Source organism: Pezoporus occidentalis, unplaced genomic scaffold (genome assembly GCF_034315485.1).
Source record: "Pezoporus occidentalis ecotype Australia unplaced genomic scaffold, CSIRO_AGI_Poc_V1 ctg2, whole genome shotgun sequence".
NCBI lineage: Eukaryota > Metazoa > Chordata > Aves > Psittaciformes > Psittacidae > Pezoporus > Pezoporus occidentalis.
In genome coordinates, this window is record NW_026913855.1 from 18,814,966 (window position 1) to 18,838,396 (window position 23,431).

General features: G+C 39.4%; 1 protein-coding gene across 2 annotated transcripts in view; it reads right to left on the minus strand.

Moving 5' to 3' along the window:
• DCDC2 (doublecortin domain containing 2) overlaps positions 1 to 23,431 on the minus strand; it is a 59,792-nt gene that overhangs the window by 21,258 nt on the left and 15,103 nt on the right. For both annotated transcript variants that reach the window (XM_062618055.1, XM_062618056.1), the window contains exons 3-7: positions 19,485 to 19,561; positions 19,241 to 19,372; positions 14,912 to 15,058; positions 14,136 to 14,190; positions 11,559 to 11,754 (exon numbers count right to left, since the gene is read on the minus strand). In XM_062618055.1, the coding sequence (XP_062474039.1) occupies positions 11,559 to 11,754; positions 14,136 to 14,190; positions 14,912 to 15,058; positions 19,241 to 19,372; positions 19,485 to 19,561 (607 nt within the window). The remainder of the gene's footprint in view (positions 1 to 11,558; positions 11,755 to 14,135; positions 14,191 to 14,911; positions 15,059 to 19,240; positions 19,373 to 19,484; positions 19,562 to 23,431) is intronic.

The window sequence follows — 23,431 nt, forward strand, 5'->3', positions numbered from 1 at the left end:
GGGCTGATCTTGTTCAACAACTTTGTCGGTGACAAGGACAGTGGGACTGAGTGCACCCATAGCAAGTTTGCCGATGACACCAAGCTGCGTGGTTCGGTTGATACGCTGGAGGGAAGGAATGCCATCCAGAGGGACCTCAACACGCTTGTGAGATGAGCTGATGCCAACCTCATGAAGTTTAACCATGCCAAATGCAAGGTCCTACACCTGGGTCGGAGCAATCCCAGGCACAGCTACAGGTTGGGCAGAGAAGAGATTCAGAGCAGCCCTGCAGAGAAGGACTTGGGGGTGTTGGTTGATGAGAAAATGAACATGAGCTGGCTTCAGTGTGTGCTCACAGCCCAGAAAGCCAACCGTATCCTGGGCTGCATCAAAAGGAGCGTGACCAGCAGGTCAAAGGAGGTGATCCTGCCCCTCTCCTCTGCTCTTGTGAGACCCCACTTGGAGTATTGTGTGCAGTTCTGGTGTCCTCAACATAAAAAGGACATGGAAATGTTGGAACAAGTCCAGAGGAGGGCCACAAGGATGATCGGGGGACTGGAGCACCTCCCATATGAAGACAGGCTGAGAAAGTTGGGGCTGTTTAGCCTGGAGAAGAGAAGGCTGCATCAAGACCTCATAGCAGCCTTCCAGTGTCTGAAGGGGGTTTATAAGGATGCTGGGGAGGGACTCTTCATTAGGGACTGTAGTGATAGGACAAGGGGTAATGGGTTAAAACTTAAACAGGGGAAGAATAAATTAGATATAAGGAGTTCACAGTTCTTTCCTGTTAGGGTGGTGAGGCACTGGAATGGGTTGTCCAAGGAAGTTGTGAATGCTCCATCCCTGGCGGTGTTCAAGGCCAGGTTGGACAGAGCCTTGGGTGACATGGTTTAGTATGAGGTGTCCATGCCCATGGCAGGGGGGTTGGAACTTGATGATCTTAAAGGTTCTTTCCCACCCTAACTATTCTATGATTCTATAAATACTTTATGAAAAAAAACTTGATTAAATGGAGCATTAAGAAAATAGCTTAAATTATAAACATTACTAGTGTTACTACTCAAACCAGAAGTATTTAGACCTTTTATGTGTGAATTTATCTGAAAATATCTGGAGCAGGGCAGCTGAGTAAAAAGCCAATATATTACTTGTTTATGTGATTCTGTGCCAAGATCTCAGCAGGAGTTCGCAGACCACATTAACCATTATTACCAGTGATGTGAGTTACTCAGCACCTCCCAAGCAAATGTGTTAGATTGGGTAATTTAGCCTCATTTTTTTATAGGTAATATTTCAGAAGTGTTTTTTGATTTAGGAAAAGAAAAATAGGACAAAAAATATCTTATTGACGTAGTATTTCACATCTCTGTGAATCATGAGTCAGTTTCTTCACACATCTCTAAGAGAGGAGAAAACAAGGCTGCATTTTAGAAAACACTATAAATTACTTGAAAAAAAAATTTTGCAAGTCTTCCTTCCATGTGGCTGTGGGCTTATATTGCAATCTCTGCTGAAGTTATAAATAAGTAGTGTACCTTACTGAAAAGAGAATTCCCAGCATTTCCATTAGAGTGAACATTTATGCCTACCCCAAATGGTTCACAAAATATTTTAGATTACATATACTCCTCATACAAAAGCTAGTTCTGACTTCCTGTGCCTCAAACTGGGAATTTGCCACAGCCAGGGATACGGCAATGTTGAGTCAGAAAAGTTCTAAAATGTGGTAAGAAAGGAAGGTAGGTCTAATCCTTATAGTCAAGGTGTGGCACAGTCTACGCATCTGCTCCAAGCTGAGTAGAATACAATGGCACTAAATAATTCAAGGGCACTTTGAGCTCCAAAATGTCTCCCTACAGCTTTGCAGACAAGTGGAAATCAGAGGATTTATTTCAGTTAGGTTTTTTTAGTTCTCCATGCCACAGTAAAGTGCTACTTCTGTCAACAGGCCAAGCACAATATTACCAGAAGTCTTGATCTGTGAGGATATTTTTTCATAGTGCCCAGACAACCAGAAGAGACTGGAATTTTTCAGGTTTTGCCAGTTCCTGTATGAAAACAGACTGTCTGATGCTAAAAATCATTACTTTTTATACCCTATACAGAAAGGAGGTAACCAAAACAAAGATCTCCCATTATTTCTGATTATTTTAAAGCAGGGTCTTGTTCAGTCATTCAGGCAAGAAGGAGAAAGAAGAACCTGCAAAAGGGCAAAGAACAGATCACAAGAGGGAAAAGCCATTCAAGAGGAGCAGCCAACTGGAGAGAGAGGATACCCAGAGGCTGGAGGATATGGAAACAGAGGGAGATGATGCACAGTAATGTTAGTAGGAATGTGTGGAATGAGAAACTGTACAAGAGTAAACAGAAAAATGAGGAACACAAATGGGATCTAAGGGAAGAAATGGTGTCTAGCACACTGTCAGGAAGGCAGAAAAATAGGTTATGTGCATTGGAAGACTAGAAGCTTAAAGGAATGAGACGTGAAGGAAGAGCAAGCTAGCAGGTACCCCAGCTTTCAGCTGTATTTGGATTATTTTTCTCCCTTTCTCAAAGACTTCTTCCGCTGTATCGCCCCACACAATAATGTCATCAACGTATTGCAGGTGTTCTGGAGCTTGCCCGTCTTCCAGTGCAGTCTGGATCAGCCCATGGCAGATGGTAGGGCTGTGCTTCCACCCCTGGGGCAGTTGGTTCCAAGTGTACTGGACATCCCTCCAAGTAAAAGCAAACTGTGGCATGCACTGTGCTGCCAAAGGAATTGAGAAAAATGCATTGGCAATACCAGCAACCTTGGCTTGAATCTGAGTTACGGCATCGCCCCAGCAGTACCATGGCGGTGGTGGAGACATTGCTGTTATCTTGTTGGTCACATCTGTGGGGATCTGGCAACATCCATCTTGCCATTTTTTTCCCCAAAATTGAATCTCCTGTGCAGGTCCCTTGACCTTACTCCGTTTTATGGCAAAACCGGCTTTCAGCATTTAAGCTTCAGAATTTAAGCTTCTTAAAGGAATCTTCCTTCATGAAAGCCTTATTAGAGGAATGTCATTTTACTAGTACTTATCTGCAATTGAATTTCTATGTTCAGATGCTCCCACACATACTCATTAGCGACAGAAGTGCAGCAAAAAGCAACCATGAAAAAATGCACACTGTCGTCAGACAAGTATTTTTCTTTATTACTTATTTATTTCCTACAAAAACAATATTTATTAAGACTCCATTTAGTGGTTCTACAGTTTGTGGAAAGAATTCTTACAGCATTTTTTGGTTTCAGGCTGAAGGGATGAATGAAAACTGAAACCACAAGTGCTTTCTTACGAAGCTTATTCAAGAGTTATGCTCTATCTCAACTCTTCTCCAGTTTTGTAATCCCACAGAGGGAAAGACTGATGAATCTCAAGAGGTCACAGACTGCTTCAAGCTTTGAATTCCCCAAAGTCTTGTGAGGGTTACCAGGAAAAGGAACACATGGAGCCCGATACACTGCACTGAAGAGAGACAGCTAGTGTCTCAAAAAAGCAGGGAACCAACTCAATCTGCCCTAAGCAAAGTGGAATGATAACAGCTGTTGAAACACTAGCATCTACTTTATGGCAGACCTCTAGAGCTATCAGCAATGGAACCACAGAAACAGTAAGAAAAATCAAGAGAACAGTTTCATCTGAAAAAGGTGGTGACAATACATGAGGGAGGATATTCTTAGAAGACTTAGCTCTTTGAAGAGCCGGTCCAGAGGCTGTGGGTAGGAGAAAGGCAGCATGGACACATTTGCATTAGAAAGGATGATGTCTGATAAATAAGAGTGTGGAGTTTCTGATTTTGTACTTCGCCAAGGTCTGTTTCAAAAAGTAAGCAGCTGGGTCCTCAGCTGGTTTCACCAAAGATAAGACAAGGTGGTTTTGTATTCCTACAGTACTTCACCTCTGTGACTTTGTTGCAAATGGCCAAATAAACAATACAATTTAAAACAATGTTATTTGCTGTAAATTGTGCTTCTTGCATAATGGTTCTTAATAGCCAAGGATCCTCAGAGTTACCCCTTCTGTCTTGTCCCCTCACCCATGCCAGCTATGATAGATCTGCAGCTCCTGAGAATTCGTTTGTGTGAAAGAGAGTCCACTGACCATTCAGAGGAATTTTCTACGTATTTTATACTTCTGGCTAATCTCCCAATAGGTCTAGAACAGAACAGATTAATTACCAGTAAAAGCAAATTTATAAACACCCAAAACATTTTGACTAACAACACTTCACCTGACACGTTACCGGTTATCTCAATACACGGATGTTCAGTATATTGTGCAGTCACTCTATATGTACAGAAAAAGCAACGAATTGATGCATGTATAACCAAGCAGACCTTGTCTAAAGTGCTACTATCATTTTCTGTCTGATGCCACTCAGTATTGCAGCTGGAATACTGATAAGTTATATGACTTTATTAAATAGTAATTGAGTTACACACTGAACCAGCTCATAAGAAATCTATATATTTAAAATAATTGAGCATAGCAATTACTGGCTCTTATATAAGCTACTTTCCTAACCAGCATTATCTGTAAAACATTTATTGCAGCACAAATTACAACATTATGCAGTTATTAATGCATTCCAAATTTTAAACTGATAGAAGTTTACTAGGAGGGATAAAAAAAAATCATTGTAATAATAGCCTGCCCTGAATATTTTATGGAAATCAGAGGCATTTACTAACTGCAAGCTCTGTATGAAAGAAAGGAAGTTAATCTGACTATAAAAAAAAAATTAATGTGACTTACCACAGAGACTGCCTCATAAAAATGTTAAGTCAAATTAAAAACAAAATGTAAAAAATTTGTGGCTCATTAAATTGACTAGATTGCTATGAGGAATAGGGAGGACAGGTGCGCTTATGCCTGTACCCAACATCATTTTCTGGGTTTTTCTTTTTTTATTTTTTTTCTTATTTTAAAGCACCACTGCTGTACAAGACCCATTTCCAACAAAAAGACACTACCTTGGTGATAGGTTTGCATGTGTTTGTATGCCTGTGACTTCTATCATCAAAAAGTAATGGAATTAAAAAGAAACTGGTAGCAATATACATATGAAACTGTTGTGAATATTAAAAAATATGTATTTTTCTTCACCAACTATTGAAGCCTCAAGCTTCTAAGCAATTAGTTCCTCTGTTAGAAAATACTGAATTTCTAAGAAGATTTCATACAATTATAGATTGGTGACATGTGACTACCTCAACAGAAACTGCAAAAGGTGCTTCTAGAGCTTCACCTTGTCTCCTTTACGGGTAGGAAATGTCATAACACTAGAGTAAAAGAAAATATGCCTTAGCTTCAATAGCTCAGTCATCCTTATACATAAACAGGTACAAAAATAAAGGACTGCATGTCACAATACAAGGTTTTTTTCTTCCTTCTCCCTACTTTGGTCATTCACATAATTTATTCTCCATGTTTCTAAGCATCTAATTTATTCATTTATTTAAATTACAGATCATTAAGATCATTTGCATTTTGAAATTAATAAAGCAGCTTCCATTCAGCCATATCTTTTTTAATTCCATGCCTGTTTCAAAACTCAGCCTTCTTATGTGTACAGCTGGGTCCTAAGGGTTAAACTCTCACAGAGAAAATGCAAAAGCCCTGAAATGCCTGTCCTGGTCCCGTCATTCCAAACTGATCATCAGTACACCTACACTCCATTCTGCAACAAGTTAAGCAACATGGCTTTCCTGCTCCAAGTACCATTTGCTCATTTTGCCCATTTTATGCTTTGCAATATATTCATTCTACTAAAGCAAACATAAAAAACTCACCATGTGCTCAAAGAAAGAGGCTGCAAGAAAGAGGCAAACTAGTTTGTTTCTTTCATTAGCAAGGAAGCATGGTAGTGAGACTTGCTGTCGTGGTTTAAACCCAGTCAGGTAACTCATTCACTCACTCCCCCCTCCTTCTTTCCCTCCCCCTACTCCCAGAGGGACAGAGAGGAGAATCGAAAAGAATGCAACTCCCACAGGTTGAGATAAGAACAGTTTAGTAACTAAGGTATAACACAAATCACTACTGCTACTACCAATAATAACAATGATAAAGGAAATAACAAGGGACGAGAATACTTCACCTCACCACCAGCCAACCGATAACTCACCCCCCCAGCCCAACCAACCACTGACCGATACCTCCTCCAACCCTCGTAGTCTACCAGCCCTTCCGGGTAACTCCCAGTTTCATCCTTGACATGACATGCTGTGGTATGGAATACCTCTTTGGTCAGTTTGGGTCAGGTGTCCTGTCTCTGCTTCATCCCAGCTTCCCCTCCTCCCTGGCAGAGCATGAGGCTCACAAAGTCCTTGGCCAAACCAAAACATCATTGTTATCAGCTCTGTTCCCAGGCCAAAAGTCAAAGCACAGCACTGCACCAGCTACCAAGAAGGAGAAAAATGACTGCTACTGCTGAATCCAGGACAGAGACCACAATTAAACTACTGTACTTGAATGGAATAGGCTTTAAAGTGAGGGTGTTTCCTTACAAGAATTTTCTACTACATGTCTGAATTTGCTTTCCTGTTCAACTTCCTACAGTATACCCTTTACAGAATGTGGCGCAAATGAAAAAATAATTAGGTTTGGGGTTTGTATTTTTCAAAACTTTAAACCAAGATGCTGATAATTAAATGTGCCTTTGGTGTCACTTTCATAAGCCCTAATTATGCCGAACCAGCTGCACTAGTCTAAGCTCTAAACCTCACATTTCTAGCTGCAATTACTGTTACATATAATATATTCAATATTAATTAGGTTCTACTAGTGCAATGAGAGTTCAATCATAACATTAATAGCATACCTTATAAGTTACAAAAACCAAACCACCAGCTCACAGTCTACTGGATTTGCTCTAGCAGTGGTAAATTTAAGTCTTGCACAAAGAGTTTTCAACACTAAGAAACTCTTTAATCATCTTGATTTGAGAGGATTATGACATGGATCAATTTTAATATGAATCGCATGCTGGTGAAATTCTTAGTGTGTTAAAAGAAAAAATTCAAAGTAAATACACAGCTAGCCCAACTAAACACTATTGGAAGATTAGGTTAAGCTTTAAATACGGTATGAGCATAATTCTTCAGATGTTAAGTCCCAGGAAACAATCACTTTCAAACAATCTGGCACTTAAAAGAGGGAAGATTCGACATAACTGCTAAATTGGCAGGGAAAAGGACAACGAAGAATATGGGATGCATTTTTTTCTACTATGAATCTTTTCTTTATAGCTATTTCCATACACTCAAAAATGTGCATGTATAAACTCATTGTGTGGTTTATGGGTTTCCGTTTAAAATAAATTAATCCCTCATCAGTGACAGCCAAATGCAGCCAACTAAAATGCCAAGAGTCTTTCTCACTGTCCCTCAGGAAAATATTAAATAAATATACATAAAAAAAAGATATGATGGTGATGAATGTTTCCATTACCCCATCCAAAGCTTTTGAGTTTGAAGGAGTTTTTTTGAATAAATCTGCAAAGCCGACTGAGGAATTGCAAGGAGCCTTCAGAGCAGACGGTGGAGCTATATTAACCCAAACAATACTTGAAAGCAATCATTATCACTGGAGTTGGCTTCTTGCTCTCCATCAAATAATATATCTCCATCTCAGAATAAGACTCCTCACTCTAAAATGAAACTGGAAAGGACAGAATTCTATGATTCTTCTTTCAAGAAGGTGGTACACGAGGATGATCAGGGGACTGGAGCACCTCCCGTATGAAGACAGGCTGAGGAAGTTGGGGCTGTTCAGCCTGGAGAAGAAGGCTGCGTGGAGACCTCATAGCAGCCTTACAGTATCTGAAGGGGGCCTATAGGGATGCTGGGGAGGGACTCTTCATTAGAGACTGTAGTGACAGGACAAGGGGTAACGGGTTAAAACTTAAACAGGGGAAGTTTAGATTGGTAAAAGGAGGAAATTCTTTCCTGTTAGGGTGGTGAGGCACTGGAATAGGTTGCCCAGGGAGGCTGTGAATGCTCCATCCCTGGCAGTGTTCAAGACCAGGTTGGACGAGGCCTTGGGTGATATGGTTAAGCGTAAGGTGGCCCTGCCCATGGCAGGAGGGGGTGGAACTGGATGATCTTGAGGTCCTTTCCAACCCTAATTTATGGTTCTATGATTCTATGATTCTATGATTCTATGATTCTATGAAATGTACTGAAAGGCATGAGATGGGCAGGCAGGTTAAATCCAAGCAGCCAACTGAGCCATGAACAACAAGCTGTAGGATACAGATATGTTAGGTCATCTGAGTATGAAAATATTTTCAGTGTTTGCAGATCTCTAACATTTCTTTCCTTCTTCACTGGTATGATAAATGTCAGCTTAGTATGTCAAAAGAAGCAGGAAGAGAAGCTAGCCACAACCTAGTCTGCTTGAAAGAGGCAAACTAGTTTGTTTCTTTCATTAGCAAGGAAGCATGGTAGTGAGACTTGCTGTCGTGGTTTAAACCCAGTCAGGTAACTCATTCACTCACTCCCCCCCTTCTTTCCCTCCCCCTACTCCCGGAGGGACAGAGAGGAGAATTGAAAAGAATGCAACTTCCACGGGTTGAGATAAGAACAGTTTAGTAACTAAGGTATAACACAAATCACTACTGCTACTACCAATAATAACAATGATAAAGGAAATAACAAGGGAAGAGAATACATCACCTCACCACCAGCCAACCGATAACTCACCCCCCCAGCCCAACCAAGCTCTGACCAATACCTCCTCCAACCCTGCAGACTACCACCCCTTCTGGCTAACTCCCAGTTACATCCTTGGCATGACATGCTGTGGTATGGAATACCTCTTTGGTCAGTTTGGGTCAGGTGTCCTGTCTCTGCTTCCTCCCAGCTTGCCCTCCCCCCTGGCAGAGCACGAGGCTCACAAAGCCCTTGGCCAAACCAAAACTTAATTGTTATCAGCTCTGTTCCCAGGCCAAAAGTCAAAGCACAGCACTGCACCAGCTACCAAGAAGGAGAAAAATGACTGCTACTGCTGAACCCAGGACACTTGCCCACTGTGAACTTTTTTTTTCTGGTAGAGAAGGGGCTGCACAGGTGAAAACTGAGCCAGGTGACTCTCATGTGATGCACCAAAAAACAATGCCAATGCTGATGAGGACAGAGTGTTTCGGGCTTTGCTTACTTCAATACATCTTGTTTTTCACATCCCCCACTGACAGAGTTGTAGTCAGTGGGCTCTTAAAATTGATCTGACTGATGAGACTCTCTAGGGAAAGCTTTCAAAGGAGACTATCACCTACCTCTGTTTAAAAATGTACATCAACCAGCTAACAACTTCCACTTCCCACCTGCAGATAGATAATTTGGTGGAAGTACTTAATCAAGCTCCAGTGTTATATTTAACTCAACAGATAGTCCCACAGGTGAAAAATATTCAGCTAATGAGGAATAAAAATAAATTTAATAGCAAAACAGGCTATCAAGTCACAAAATAATATGCCTTTGTCATATTTAACATCATCACAAATTACACAGCAGTTCAGTCCCTTTAAATAATAAAGAACAGAAATAAGGTGCAATGCTGACCTCTGCAACCCTCTATTTTTATGGTCCAACTGGTTTTCTGTCATGGGCAGTCTTTGACAGAGCGGGTTTGCTGGGCAGGAAGATACTGAAGCTGTATCACTCCTCACTAACAGCTCACAGCTCCTACAGCCTGCCTGGCCTGTGCTTTGTCACTACATCTTCATGTGTGACCAGAATAAATGCTTGGAAGACAACTGTGCAGATGTCTCTGTGGGGTCAATATAGTACATTTTCTTTGAACTTCTTCACCACAAGATATCCAAATTCTGCCTACACTGGAGCTCCCACATAGAGTCTGACTTGAGTGAAAAGACCTTTGTTCTGATTTGTCAAGAGTTGTCCTCTTTCCTCAGATTTTGCCTGCAAGTGCTGCTGTCTCTCACAGGCAGACAAATAAGCGCAAAAAAACCTCAGAGGAGCAATTCAAGAATCCTTCACATCCCACATGGAGATGTTTATTTCCTACTGCTTTGTTTTTCCAGAGAGAAGCTTGCTGTTCATTTACATGGGAAAGAACAATAAAAAGGAACATACAGCAACAGACTTTGGTTACCAAACATGGCACAGTATGTTAACTCCTCTTTTACTGGGGGTCCTAGTGGATGACAGGATGACCATGAGCCAACACTGTGCCCCTGTGGCCAAGAAGGCCAATGGCATCCTGGGGTGTATTAGAAGGGGGGTGGTTAGTAGGTCGAGAGAGGTCCTCCTTCCCCTCTACTCTGCCCTGGTGAGACCCCATCTGGAATATTGTGTCCAGTTCTGGGCCCCTCAGTTCAAGAAGGACAGGGACCTGCTGGAGAGAGTCCAGCACAGGGCAACTAAGATGACTAAGGGAGTGGAGCATCTCCCTTATGAGGAAAGACTGAGGGAGCTGGGTCTCTATAGTTTAGAGAAGAGGAGACTGAGGGGTGACCTTATTAGTGTCTATAAATATATAAAGGGGGAGTGTCACGAGGATGGAGCCAGGCTCTACTCAGTGGCAAACAATGATAGAACAAGGGGTAATGGGTACAAACTGGAACACAAGAGGTTCCACTTAAACTTGAGAAGAAACTTCTTCTCAGTGAGGGTGACGGAACACTGGAACAGGCTGCCCAGGGAGGTTGTGGAGTCTCCTTCCCTGGAGACATTCAAAACTCGCCTGGACACATTCCTGTGTAACATTATCTAGGTGTTCCTGCTCCGGCAGTGGGACTGGACTAGATGATCTTTTGAGGTCCCTTCCAATCTCTAGCATACTGTGATACTGTGATAAGTTTCAATAGAAAACAAATAAAGAAACTGTCTGCATGCATAAAATCTAGAGAAGTTATATTATCCGAGTTACGCACACCCTACAATTAGTACATTGCTCAAGAACAGTTCCAGGCGTAAAAACTGCTATCACACTGTAATTTCAAAAAATTATTTTAGATATGCTGTCTCCAGATATTATCAAAGATAAAGGTAAACTTAAACAACTGCAGCTATAAATCTCAACATTTCCTATTATCTCTGAAAGGCATCATTGCATCCTAGGGTAATATATACTAAGCACACCGAAGCACTTAATTTTAAAGTAATCTAGTGGTATTAATGCCACTAAGAATCTTAGAGGTGCATTTTAGTGCTTAATTGTAATGGTGAAATACAAGACATTTTTTCCTTTGGGCAGACCAACTCCTTTTCTTTACTTCTTTTGCAGGGCAGAACTGTGGGAGAATGTTCAAAATATGTTTTCTATTATGTTTTTATCAAAAACATGAAGATAAGACTGTATTAGTTTAACTTCCAAGGTATACTAAAAATTAGTGGTACTCAAAGCCAGGAAAGTAGCGGTTATGCATAGGTACATTTCCTAAGCAGAAAGAACCTTTGTAAATTCAGATAGCCATAGTAAACAGGCAATTCAAGAACTATACAAGCATATTATTTCACTGTTTCACTGAATTTTAAATGAAGAGCAAAACCCACTGTGTACAATAGTGTCTATCTCGGTACTGACCATTATCTTGAAGGACTCCTGTGGAAGCTGTTACTGTCTGTTTTACTTTAGTAGAGTTGTTAGAAAAGTGCCGTCCGGACACAGAATCCCCTGGATTATGGCTTCTTTTGTCTTTCTTTTGGGGAAACTGAGGTGAGGAACTGTTTTCTCCTGGGTCACTGGATCCAGTGGTTGATTTAGATTGCCGATCACTTCCCTGAAAAGATGTGTACATGGTTATCATTGATACAAACAACAACATTTATTTTTTTAGTTTCAATTTTATTTCAACTTTTTAATACTAAGGATTGGTGTCAAGTGTTAAAGAAGCATATTCATTTTAAATCAGTACAGTTAAGTGATAAGCTATCCAGAAAACTGTAACTATCTTATCAACTTACTATATGATCCAACTGATTAAATGTTCCTCAACAATGCCCAGAAGAAAACAATACATTTGTTATAGGGAAATAATGTTTCATTTGATGAATAGAAAGCTAGGGGAATCTACATGCATGCATGTGATATACAGCTATATCTCATTTACACATATGTGTGGAAAGTCACAAGATGTAACAAATTTAACTTGTAAGGATTCACTGCCTGTCTAAATGAGGCATGGGCATTAACCTAAGTGTCAAAAGCAGATCGAAGAGGATGACAGTCTTCGTATGGCAGTAACACTGACTGCCAAGTGGACACTAAGAAAGGGGTTTGCCCACACATCACCTCTGCATCACCTCTGAAGACATTAGCCAGTTCCTCTGCTTACTCTATAGTGTATCTAGAAACAGAACCAGAAACCTGGTCTGTACTTTTACTGCTTTGATGTGTGTATGATCCTGCATGTAATAGCCAGAGATTTTACTATTTGTACACATTTTTCTTCAGTGTAAATCTGTTCACAATCAACATCATAAAAATCTGAACCGTATAAGTTCTGTTTAATATCATTCCAGGCTTTACAAAGACTTTACCAACTGAACACCCTCACCACTGCCTCCTACTTTTGCCAGTCTAACAGTGCACGCAGTTTCTTCCTAATCCAGTACTGACAAAACACTGGAACTGTTCACCTATCACTGACTTAGCTGAATCACAGAAGACAAATATATTCTACTTCACTATTTAGCTTAGTGTAGCTGCATGAACAATTCATGTCATTTTAGAACTTGCCCATTAGAAAGGCCTTTCATTCTGTGATGGTCATACGCAATTCATTTCACCTCACTGCTTAAGTTAAAAGGTAATACTATATAAAATTAAAATCTTTCTGAAGAATAAGTCCTGAACAAAATCCTGCATCTCTTTAAAACATCCTGCATACATTACTACATTTTTATGTGATTCTGCTAGTTTTCACATAATCAGTAGAAATCAGTTCCTTTTAAAATATCTTACTTAAATAACTGTCTAGCTTTTATCATCTAATCTACCATTTATCTACCAATGCCATCAAATCTACCACTTATCCTTTCTCTATAAAGAGAAATAATGGCATGGCAATATTTCAGTCTCTTCTAATTCAAACTGGAGACTGTTACTCCCAAGCAATAATAGTAAGAAAGCATAGATATCAAACTGAAGTAAACAATTGTATGATTTATACCATTTCAAGTGTTGCATTACATATTTAAGAGCAATAGTAGGTATTCCTGCCTCCTTATGTTTTGAAACTTGTTATTAGTGTGTATTACAATCCCAGTGACTAAAACTGAACATCAAATAATTTTCTGTCCATGTTGTAAAATAACAATAGAAGAGGCAAGAAGTTAAAGCTAACAAATGCTAGAACTGCAAAGCTCACATCTTAAAACCACACAGCACTTGAAACTATGTTCTTTACTGAGGTTTTATCTTCGACTGAATTTCAACAGAATGGAACAGTATATTTTATTGCTTATTTTGTTCAGTGGCTCCACAGTTTTTTGTTTTGTAAACAGTGAATGGACATGATCAACTACTACAATTATAATGACAGACGGTGAATCTGACTCTCCACTGTCTTGTATAGTAAACAGCACTTGTACAGAGCCTGTGCAAACAGATACTTATATTCTGATTTGGCACTGTTTTAAATCCACAGTGGACTCATTTGTACACATATAAGTAGCTATACAGGCTACAAAACAGTGGAGGCTCAAGCTCTGTATTTAATGGTTAGCTAGGACAAAACACATCAGATAGGAAACTGGTTTAGAGCCTTATTCAGACTCAGCATGCAGAAACACCATTTTCTGCAAGACATTTTGTAAAAGGTTCTGCGTTTTTCCTCTAGGTATTTAGCTTAAATGAATAAATAAACACACAAAGATAACTGCCAAGGTTTATGGGAAAGACCTCAAGGCAGCAGCTGAACTTTGCTATGGAAGGTTTTATAACAAATAAAGCAGCCATTATTGCAATAATATTTTCTCAGATTTCTCCTAATTGACACTGCAAATAACTACAGATTCATCAAGCTTTCATAAGCATACCACCAGGTGGCTGTGGATTTTTTCACTTCAGATTTAATTAAAACCCAAAGGACAGGGATTTTCCATCTACTGGAATTAAGCAAAATTAGAAACAGGTTTTATTATGGCACTTGATACTTACACTGCCTTTAGACTTTCGAGATCCCACAATTGGAGGTAGTGCAGACACTTTAGAACTGCAGAAATAAGCCATATCTTAGAATTGGTATGCTGTCACTACCATAGACATTATGTATCAGTCAGATAATGCCAAATCAGCTATGGCAACAGAGTTAATTCTTTTATTCATCGTATATTTTTACTAACAAATACATTACATTTCCCCACAATGCATAATTCATATACAGAAAATTTGCAGAGCAGCATTCAGTGAATTACTAAGTGAAAGATCTCTACAACTATTATAATGAAAAGTTCCAGCAATTAAAAAAATAATTGGTTTACATCAGTTGATCAACATAGTTTTTCAATGTCCTTAAATTCGTTTGTTGCAAATGTTGTTTCCCAAAACACTTTCAAATTCTTTACATTGTCTATAGTTGCTCACTAGAAAAAAACAAAAAACAAAACAACAACAACAAAAAAACAAACAAAAACAAAAACAAACAACAAATTAAGAAAAGTCACAATAATACTGCCTCTGACATTAGTTTTGTGATACATGTTCAGTGGCATATTTATGAGGTGAAATAGTCTTCTGAATTTCCATCTTCTCTTTCATTTTCATCTTCTCAACTTTCTCAGAAGCTGTCAATAAAGTTTTACATCCCTACTAACCCATCCATCTATCCCTCCATCCATTCCTCATGATGATTTTGTACTTTACTGGTGGTACTTTGTAAAGATATTGACACACACAGGCATGTGAGAATTAAACCACACACCTACAGAACTTACCCCTGTGGCCTTCTCATTACAGATTTGCGAAATAGCAGATCACCATACGGCAACTTCTTAAACTTTTCTCTGCCTGCTGCAACATAAATTTGCCCATTCTCCAAGTCTGACCCATTCTGAACAAGTTTTCCATCTATAGTGTAAAGTCTGAAAAATATGAAAATGTGTAATATAATAAACCTTGTTAGGTGCATTAAGAGAGTTGAAAGCTACATTAATCTAAATGCACTAAATCATGTTGAATTTCCAGATATGAAACCAAATAAAATATAGTAGATGACATACAATGATCAGTCACAATATAAACAAGGAAAGACAGAGCAAAATAATGAACTAAATCACAATTTATATAAAACTAATGAAATATAAAGTGCTATGAAAGATGAAATACTCTCATAATTTCTAAAATTAAAGAAATTATACTTAGAAGGTGTTTAATGTCTTTCTCCTGACACCTTGTAAAGGGATCTATTCCATGAGTTCCTCACCCCTCTCATACCAAGCTGCACCTCCTATCTGTGCTCTGGTCATTCATGGCCACTTACTGCAAACCCAGGACCTGTCCACCTACCACAGCATGTACAGGACAACCAGGTGGTCAGGCCCAGTTAGCATGGGTTTATTAAAAGCAGGTCTTGCTTGACTAGCCTGATCTCCATCTATGACAAGGTGACCCACTTAGAGGATAAAAGAAAGGCTGTGGACACTTTCCCACAGCATTCCCCTGGAGAAACTGGCTGCTCATGGTTTGGACAGGTGCACTGTTTTAAAAAATGGCTGAATGGCCAGACCCAAAGAGTTGTAGTGAATGGGATTAAATCCAGTTGGTGACCAGTCACAAGTGGTGCTCCCCAGGAGTCAGTACTGGGGCCAGCTCTGTCTAATGTCTTTGTCAGTGATGTGAACAAGGGGATCTAGTGCACCCTCAGGAAGTTTGCAGGTGACACCAAGTTGGGTGGGAGTGTTGATCTGCTTGAGGGTGAGAAGGCTGCACAGAAGGATCTGGACAGGATGGATCAATGGGCCGAGGCCAGTGATATGAGGTTCAACAAGGCAAAGTATTGGGCACTGCACTTGGGCCACAACAACCTCATGCAACACTCCAGGCTTGGGGAAGAGTGGCTGAAAAGCTGCTTGGTGGAAAAGGGTCTGGGGGTGCTGACTAATGGTCACTGAACAAGGGCCAGCCTGTGCCCAGGCATCCTGGTCTGTATCAGAAATAGTGTGACAGCAGGGTCAGAGAGAGTGATCATCCCCTGCACTCGGCACTGGTGAGGCTGCACCTCAAATCCTGTGTTCAGTTCTGGGCCCCTCACTACAAGAAAGATACTGAGGTGCTGGAGTCAGGAAGGTGGTGAAGGGTCCAGAGCACAGGTCTTTTGAAGAGTAGCTGAGGGAACTGGGGTTGTTCAGTCTCGAGAAAAGAAGGCTCAAAGGAGACCTTATCACTCTCTACAAGTACCAGAAGGGAGTTTGTAGTGAGGTGGGGATCAGTCTCTTCTCACAAATAACAAGAAACAGAACAAGAAGAAATGGCTTCAAGTTGTGCCAGACAGGATAGGATAGTAGGAAAAATTTCTTCACCAAAAGGGTCGTTAATTACTGGAACAGGCTGCTGAGGGGAGTAGTGAGTCACCATCCCTGAAGTTTTTTAAAAGACAGATTTTGTGCTTAAGGACATGGTTTAGTGGTGAACTTGATAGTGCTTGGTCAAAGGTTGAACTTTGCAATCTCACAGGTCTTTTCCAACCTAAACAATTTTCTCATTCTATGATCTGTGACCCTTTGCTGCGCTCGCAGTGTGTCCATGTCTTTCTCAAGTTCCCCTCATGAAAGTACCCTGCTTTTCTAGGTGCCTCCTGCCATATGAAAGTACCTTGGATTTCTAAGTGCAAAGACTGAAAGTTCTTAAAAGTGAAATTGCAGCTTTTAAAATTCTTGATCACATTGTTGCTTCCTTGTGAAGAAGTATGCCAACTCTGAAGCACCCTGTTTGTATTACTTACATTTACTTTTTAGTGCAAATGTTTCACAGGCATGCCAGCAATTCAAAGAACAATTTATGTGTTACAACATTAGTTACACCCAAAAATGAAAATAAAACAATCAGTCTAAAATCAGCAGTAAGCCCATTTCTGAATTAATCTAACTGTGTTTTGCTAGATTACATTTTGCTTTGGGGAACTCAGGATAAAACAGTAAATCAATGTACCAGAGTTTATGAACTGTTTTATATATTTGTATGGTGCTGCAGGTATATAGGGGTTCATACAGACATGACTGTGGAGTTTTGTTCTCAATCTTCCACTTTGCTTGCATTTTAATATTATATTTAATGCACCAAAGTTGTTTGTTTAATATAACTCCCCAAAATGTTATGGGTCATCTGGAAATTTCTAGTGTATTTTTCACCCTGAAAATAATAATCATGATAACTGAATCAAACATAATCAGCCACTGAAGATGAAAGTGAAATCAAAAAAGCAGTTTTAAAAAATGGCACTTCAAACACATAAACAACTATTGACTTAACAAGCATCACAAAACTTTTGTGACACTTAGTTCTGAAGTCTTTTACCCACCCACCTGACCACAACCATTCACAGACCAGCTGAGTTCTCTCTGGCAACTATTACACAACAAAGGTGTCCTTGTGGTCACTTCTTCTGGTCACTGGGGTATAACCCAGGATTTGTCCTGTGGGATGTCAGTGGACTTCCATTTTCCCTCCTGAATCCAAGCCAGAAAGTGGCAACCAAAATAAAGCAAGTACACAGGCTTTCAGTGGTTTTACAGGCACTCCCCTAATGCTTACATAGCTTCAGCAAACCCCAGCAATTAACTTGTAACTTATTAAAGAACAATGATCACTTTACTAACATATTTAATATGTATTCCTAGGATTTTTAGGAAAAATAAAATGAAAACTCAGTTAACAGAAAACCAGAAAAAGGAAATCATTAAATAATTCAAAATGTCATACACATTATCTTATTTCAAAGGATTAAATCTGAGCATTGAAGGGAACTTCTAAAAAGCAATTCCAGCTATGTACAGAATGATTTCTGCTTTCATGTACAACATACAGTTTCACCAAGGAATGACATCAAGTAATAAGAATAAAATGTAAAAGGCTTTTAAATTGCTAAACAACATAAGAGCAGAAAAAAATGGTATGTTGTAAACCACTGTCACCTTGCTCACTTCTGAGCTATACTAGCTGAGAAACAGATCCAGAAAGCTGCAACGTGTGTAAGTTTAGTTAGCTGCAAGTAAAAGTGCTAAGTAGCCAAATAATAGGAGCAAAGAAATGCAGGGCTGAGAGGAAAAATTAGGCAAGAGCTGACAGTCAACAGATAGCATGACCTTCATCAGCATAGGCTCTGGGAAAGCAACCAGAATTGAAAGACTACCTTATCTTCACTGGGTTGAGAAAGATTTTGCAAGCTTAGCCTCAGACACTGTGTAAGCTGTGAAGAATGATTTTCTACAAAAGGCTTTTTCCCATCTGAGGAATGGATTTCTGTGATGTGCTCCTCATGGGGCAGCACTGGAATGTCAATAATTTGCCTGTACACACCTTGGCAGCCCATTTACACAACGTTTCTCATGGAAACTGTATATATCATTTTCTTCTAAAACTTGCACCAACTACCTTACACTACTTTAGAGAGCTTATTTAGAGAGCCGCAGGGACTGAAACTTACCTATTCAAGAGCTCAATTCCTGTTCCTGGGAGAACACAATAACTCAGCCCAACTGAGATACTAGAACTGGCAAACTCCCAACTCCAACTTTGGCCTTGGCTCTTATTACAAGGCTGAGCTGGCTGAGTATAGAGCACATCCTAATCATAGCACAGGTCTTCAAAAACCCAAGAATCTATAGTATTTTTCTTGTTTTTTTTTTCCCAAATGATTTTAAATACCAAAATTAAAAGGAAATATGGATAGCACCGATTATCGCACATTACAAACTTCTTCACCAACTTTATCATGCTCATTTATTTTATTCTGGCCTGTAACTTAATTATTAATACTAAATATATTGCATTATTATTGTATTATAAAATGCCTGCTAACTAAATATTTAATCAAGAAATAACAGTTGAAACAAGTTGAGCTATTTGCATTTTCAAATGGCAGTTAAAATGAAACATGAAGGCTGCTTGGGAGTCAATATATTCTAATTTGTGACTTCTACATGTATTTTGATTTTCTTATAGTGGAATTTCCCATGAAGCAGAAATGATCCATTATATCTACCTATGGAGTTGCAAAAAACATATCTACACATATCAAATGTATCTTGTAAATAGCTTCCTGATACCTGTGAACAGCCCCACTTCTGATGGTAACTTTTCCTGTAACCATTTCAAGAACATGATCCCAGTGATTCAGTGTTTTCCTGGGAATGAGGAGGCGTACTACAGGGCTAATGAGGTCTCCATTAGCAATCAGGCTGAAATAAAGCAAAGTAAAATAATTTAGAGGAGCATTTTAAACAAAACTACTTAAGATGCCACCACCCCCAGCCCTGAAATGGCAGTTCGCTAACTGAAAATTCTACTTACAAAATAGTGTAGGGCTCCTGGAGTGGTTTTCGAAACCGGGCTGACACAGTGATTCGACTGTGAGTAACAGGCTTGACCTGCAAGGAAAAAAAGAATTAGAAATTACTCAATCTTCACATTAGGAACGAGTTTGCCTCAAACACCACCAGCAAGGGGGACAGCATATCTGCAGAAAGACGCTCCTGTTTTTACACCACAAATTTTATTCCCTTCCAGCTTCACCTTCTACACACAGCAATACGTAATTACTTCTGCAGCTTTATATACATGTTGGAGAGCAGTCACAGCATAGTACACCACAGTGCAACATGGCACAATGTATGATTTCCACTGAGAGGTTATTATTGTATGGACATCTTTGGTGACTTCTCAGTTGTTCCTAGAGACCCAAAGCAACACTTCCAAACACTGTTTTCGCTTTCTTAGTCTTTAACGCTCATAACCATGGTCCAAGCAATTAAACCATCTTCTCTTTTTAACCATAAATGTCATCTATAGGTCTCTTTGCTAGTATGTAATAATAATTATTATGTAATAATAATAAAAGTACTTATTATGTAATAAATACTTTTCCTCTTGCACAGGTCTTTTCATCCAAATCTATCAGACATTTATAAAGGTTGCTGAATACTAAGCTTATTAAAGGGTGATGACTCACAAGTGAAGTGAACTGCAGATTTTTAGCTCTCAGAATAAAACATAGGCTATTTCCAGCATTATTCCCTGTATTACTTTGAGGAGACATTGTATTGAGATCAATCAGGTGGGTCTTCTACAAGAGGAGAGACAGCAAGAAAGATGCTATTGCCACATTGTGACAACAATGTTAGTGGACCTTTCCTTTATGCAAGCAATTTACTGGGCAGTGTTTTTACTCCTTAATAATTATTTCACATATACATGTTTGTCTTGGCCACATACAATGAGAAATTTTGTACCAGACTGTATGTATGCTATGTATTAATGCCTAAGGCAATTATAATTCATAGACTTGCTGTTAATTCCAATGTGCTCTGAATCAGGTGGAAGATTCACACCTACTACTACAGGCCTGGAAACAGAGCAAGAGGAGACTAAGAGGTTGCTATAACACATCTCATTAGGGGAAGCAAAGAAATTTTTTTGCGACTGCCAAATAATTTAGGAACTCAGCCATTCTTGCAGATACATTTAAAGCACATTTTTCAGAGTATAACATGTCATTTAAATCACCAAAATTAGAGATGAAAATTTATTGAGTCTCTAGGAAGAAAAAGAAAACATATCTTAAGCTGCAACATCTGAAAACATTTCTACCGGTGCTGTCATCCATCAAGGTTATTTGCCCAACATAAGCAACCTAATTGAAGGCTTCAGAAAACAGAAAAAATAAGGTAACTTTCTAAAAAGTATGCTACTGAAGTGTAAGGCAATACTGATTTACTTCCATAGTACCAGGTCCTAACATTTAGACTCCAAACAGAGGTTGCATCCAAGCCAGGAATGACTTAACTTTGGCTGGCCATACACCTTTCTGCATAGATGCTAGATTGCCAGACCAATCCCCTATAAGGTATTCAATATATAACTAGTAAAGCCTCACATTGCTTTTTCTAAAGGTTGATTCCTCATGCATACTTGTGCTCTTGATACCTATGCTCAAGCTCTCACAGGCTCCAAACAGGCCATCAAACTAAGTTCTCTGATCGAGTCTGCAACGCACAGGTTCCAATGATCCACACTTTACTGGAACTAGTTAGAAAGCATTCACTAAGTATGAAGGAGCACTTTAGGATAGTCCCATGTGTGCCCAATTATTTAGTTGTTCTTGCAAGCTGATGAAACCATTGATTCAGCTGATGAAACCATTAAGGTAGGCTCCTAAGAAGGCCATCATGTTATTGCATGCAGTCCAATCACCCAGCCCCTGAGAAAACAAGCAACTTGCCATGTTAAGTGCTCATTTATTATTCAAAGGATTGTATTTCTCCCAATAATAGCTACTGTGGCATCAGCTTTCTGACAAGTCTTTCTTTTGGGTTAATCTATCAGAGCATTAATATTTCCAGCAGCCTTCTGTGGTCTAACAAGTCAGCCCTGTTCTTGAACAAGTAAACTTCAGGTGACTGTAAGATGGGACCAGCTTGGGCAGAGACAATGTTTGTTTTTTCTACCTAAGCATGGCCTAAACCAAAATAAAATACAATTTTGTGTTGTTTTGTTAAGCATTTTTAGATCAACTGTAACTGTCTTAAAAGGTGAAAAGAATACATTGGTCAAATATTACATTTACTAATGTAACACCACAAAAATCAGTGCATAGAAACACTAAGGTGACTATGACACTATTAAAACACCCACAAGTATTTACCACAGTGCATAGACCAGACCTCAATTTCTGGGAGCTTAGAACAGAGTAGCCTGGACTAAATTAAGCAGATGCTGGACCACAGTGGCACAGAGCATTGAAGAGTCTTTTGCCACACCCAACATGAATAGCAAGGACGAATGTACTGCTCTTGGGGTCCACATGGTCTCAAGCTGATGTTTAGGCTATTGTTGTTTGTCTGGAAGATGAGGGGTAACTAGTGTCTTTGGGACTGCTTGGCTTCTGAAGGTACATTTTACACCTGATCTGCTTTCAGGGGGCAAAAAGACATATAAACTCTTTATATTCATCCAGGACACAGGGACAACACTGATGCTGCAAATGAGAGAGAAGAAAGGAGGAAATAAATACATGAATTATAAGAAAATTAAAAACCAAAACACAATAAAACAACAAACAGAGGAAAGTGCCTGCACAGGGCACTGCAAATGAGCTGTGTAAATCATCTCTAATTTTGAAGCTGGCAAGTATGCAAACATGCAAGCAACTGCCACATAGTATAGTATAGCATTCCACAACGCACAAGAGAGAACTTACAGATACCCAAAGTATCTTCTGGCTACAGAATAGTATATCAAGCTCTCCAAGCACAAAAGCACAAAACTCAGCAAAACCAACTCTAGCCTGCTCTGAAGCCACCTGTTTAAAAAACAGTTCAGCTAGAGGTACACAGCACTGTGATTGAAAACAAAACCCTCTACCCTATACACCATTCTTCTAATTAATGTGACTGTCCTGCTGGTTTTTTGGGGTTTTGTTGCTTTTGGTTTGGTTTGGGTTTTTTTGGCACAGCCTTCAAGTTACTAACTCTTAGAATTTAGAATGATTTATGTCAGACTAATGTTAAATTTATTATGGTTATGAAAAGCAAGCCACATAATTTCAATGCACAGAAATATACATTAATAAAAGACCAAGTGCCCAGCCACTGTAAATCAATCGCGTTCTTTTGAAGTACAGGGAGTTATGCCAAACCACCAAAGCAGAAGACCTGACCAAGGATTTAATTAAAGCATTCATGCTTCTGCTCCTATTTCCTTTGTAGGAGGTACCACAGTGCTGCAGTGTCTGGAATAGCCTGACCCCTCTGCCACTGAAGAGTTACATATTAACAGTGATGTGGTCTTGGGTGAAAAGTTTCTGCTTACATTAAGATACCAGCATCACTAGCCCCCTAAGCCCTTCATTTTCTTTTAATTTCACCAGCCACATTCTCAGCCAGTGTAAATCAGCACCTTCCCATTTACGTCAGCAATTACACATTAATCAATGGTCTGGCCCCATTATGATTTTATCTTTGAATTTTGCACATTTTCAGTTTGTTTGAAAAGACCCATTCAAGGGCAGCTTCCATATCCTCCTCACAAATGCTGCCAACATTTCATAATTTGTGATGGCATACTCATCTGAGTTATTACACAATAACATACAGCAGCAACACAAATTATTTGGGGGAGGAAGGAGAAAGCATTATATTACTTGAAACTCAGAGGGAACTTTAAGATGGGGACAAGAAATCAGATAAGAATTTGCAGTGCAACAAGGAGCTAAAACCAGTTGGAAATGTACCCTGGGATCA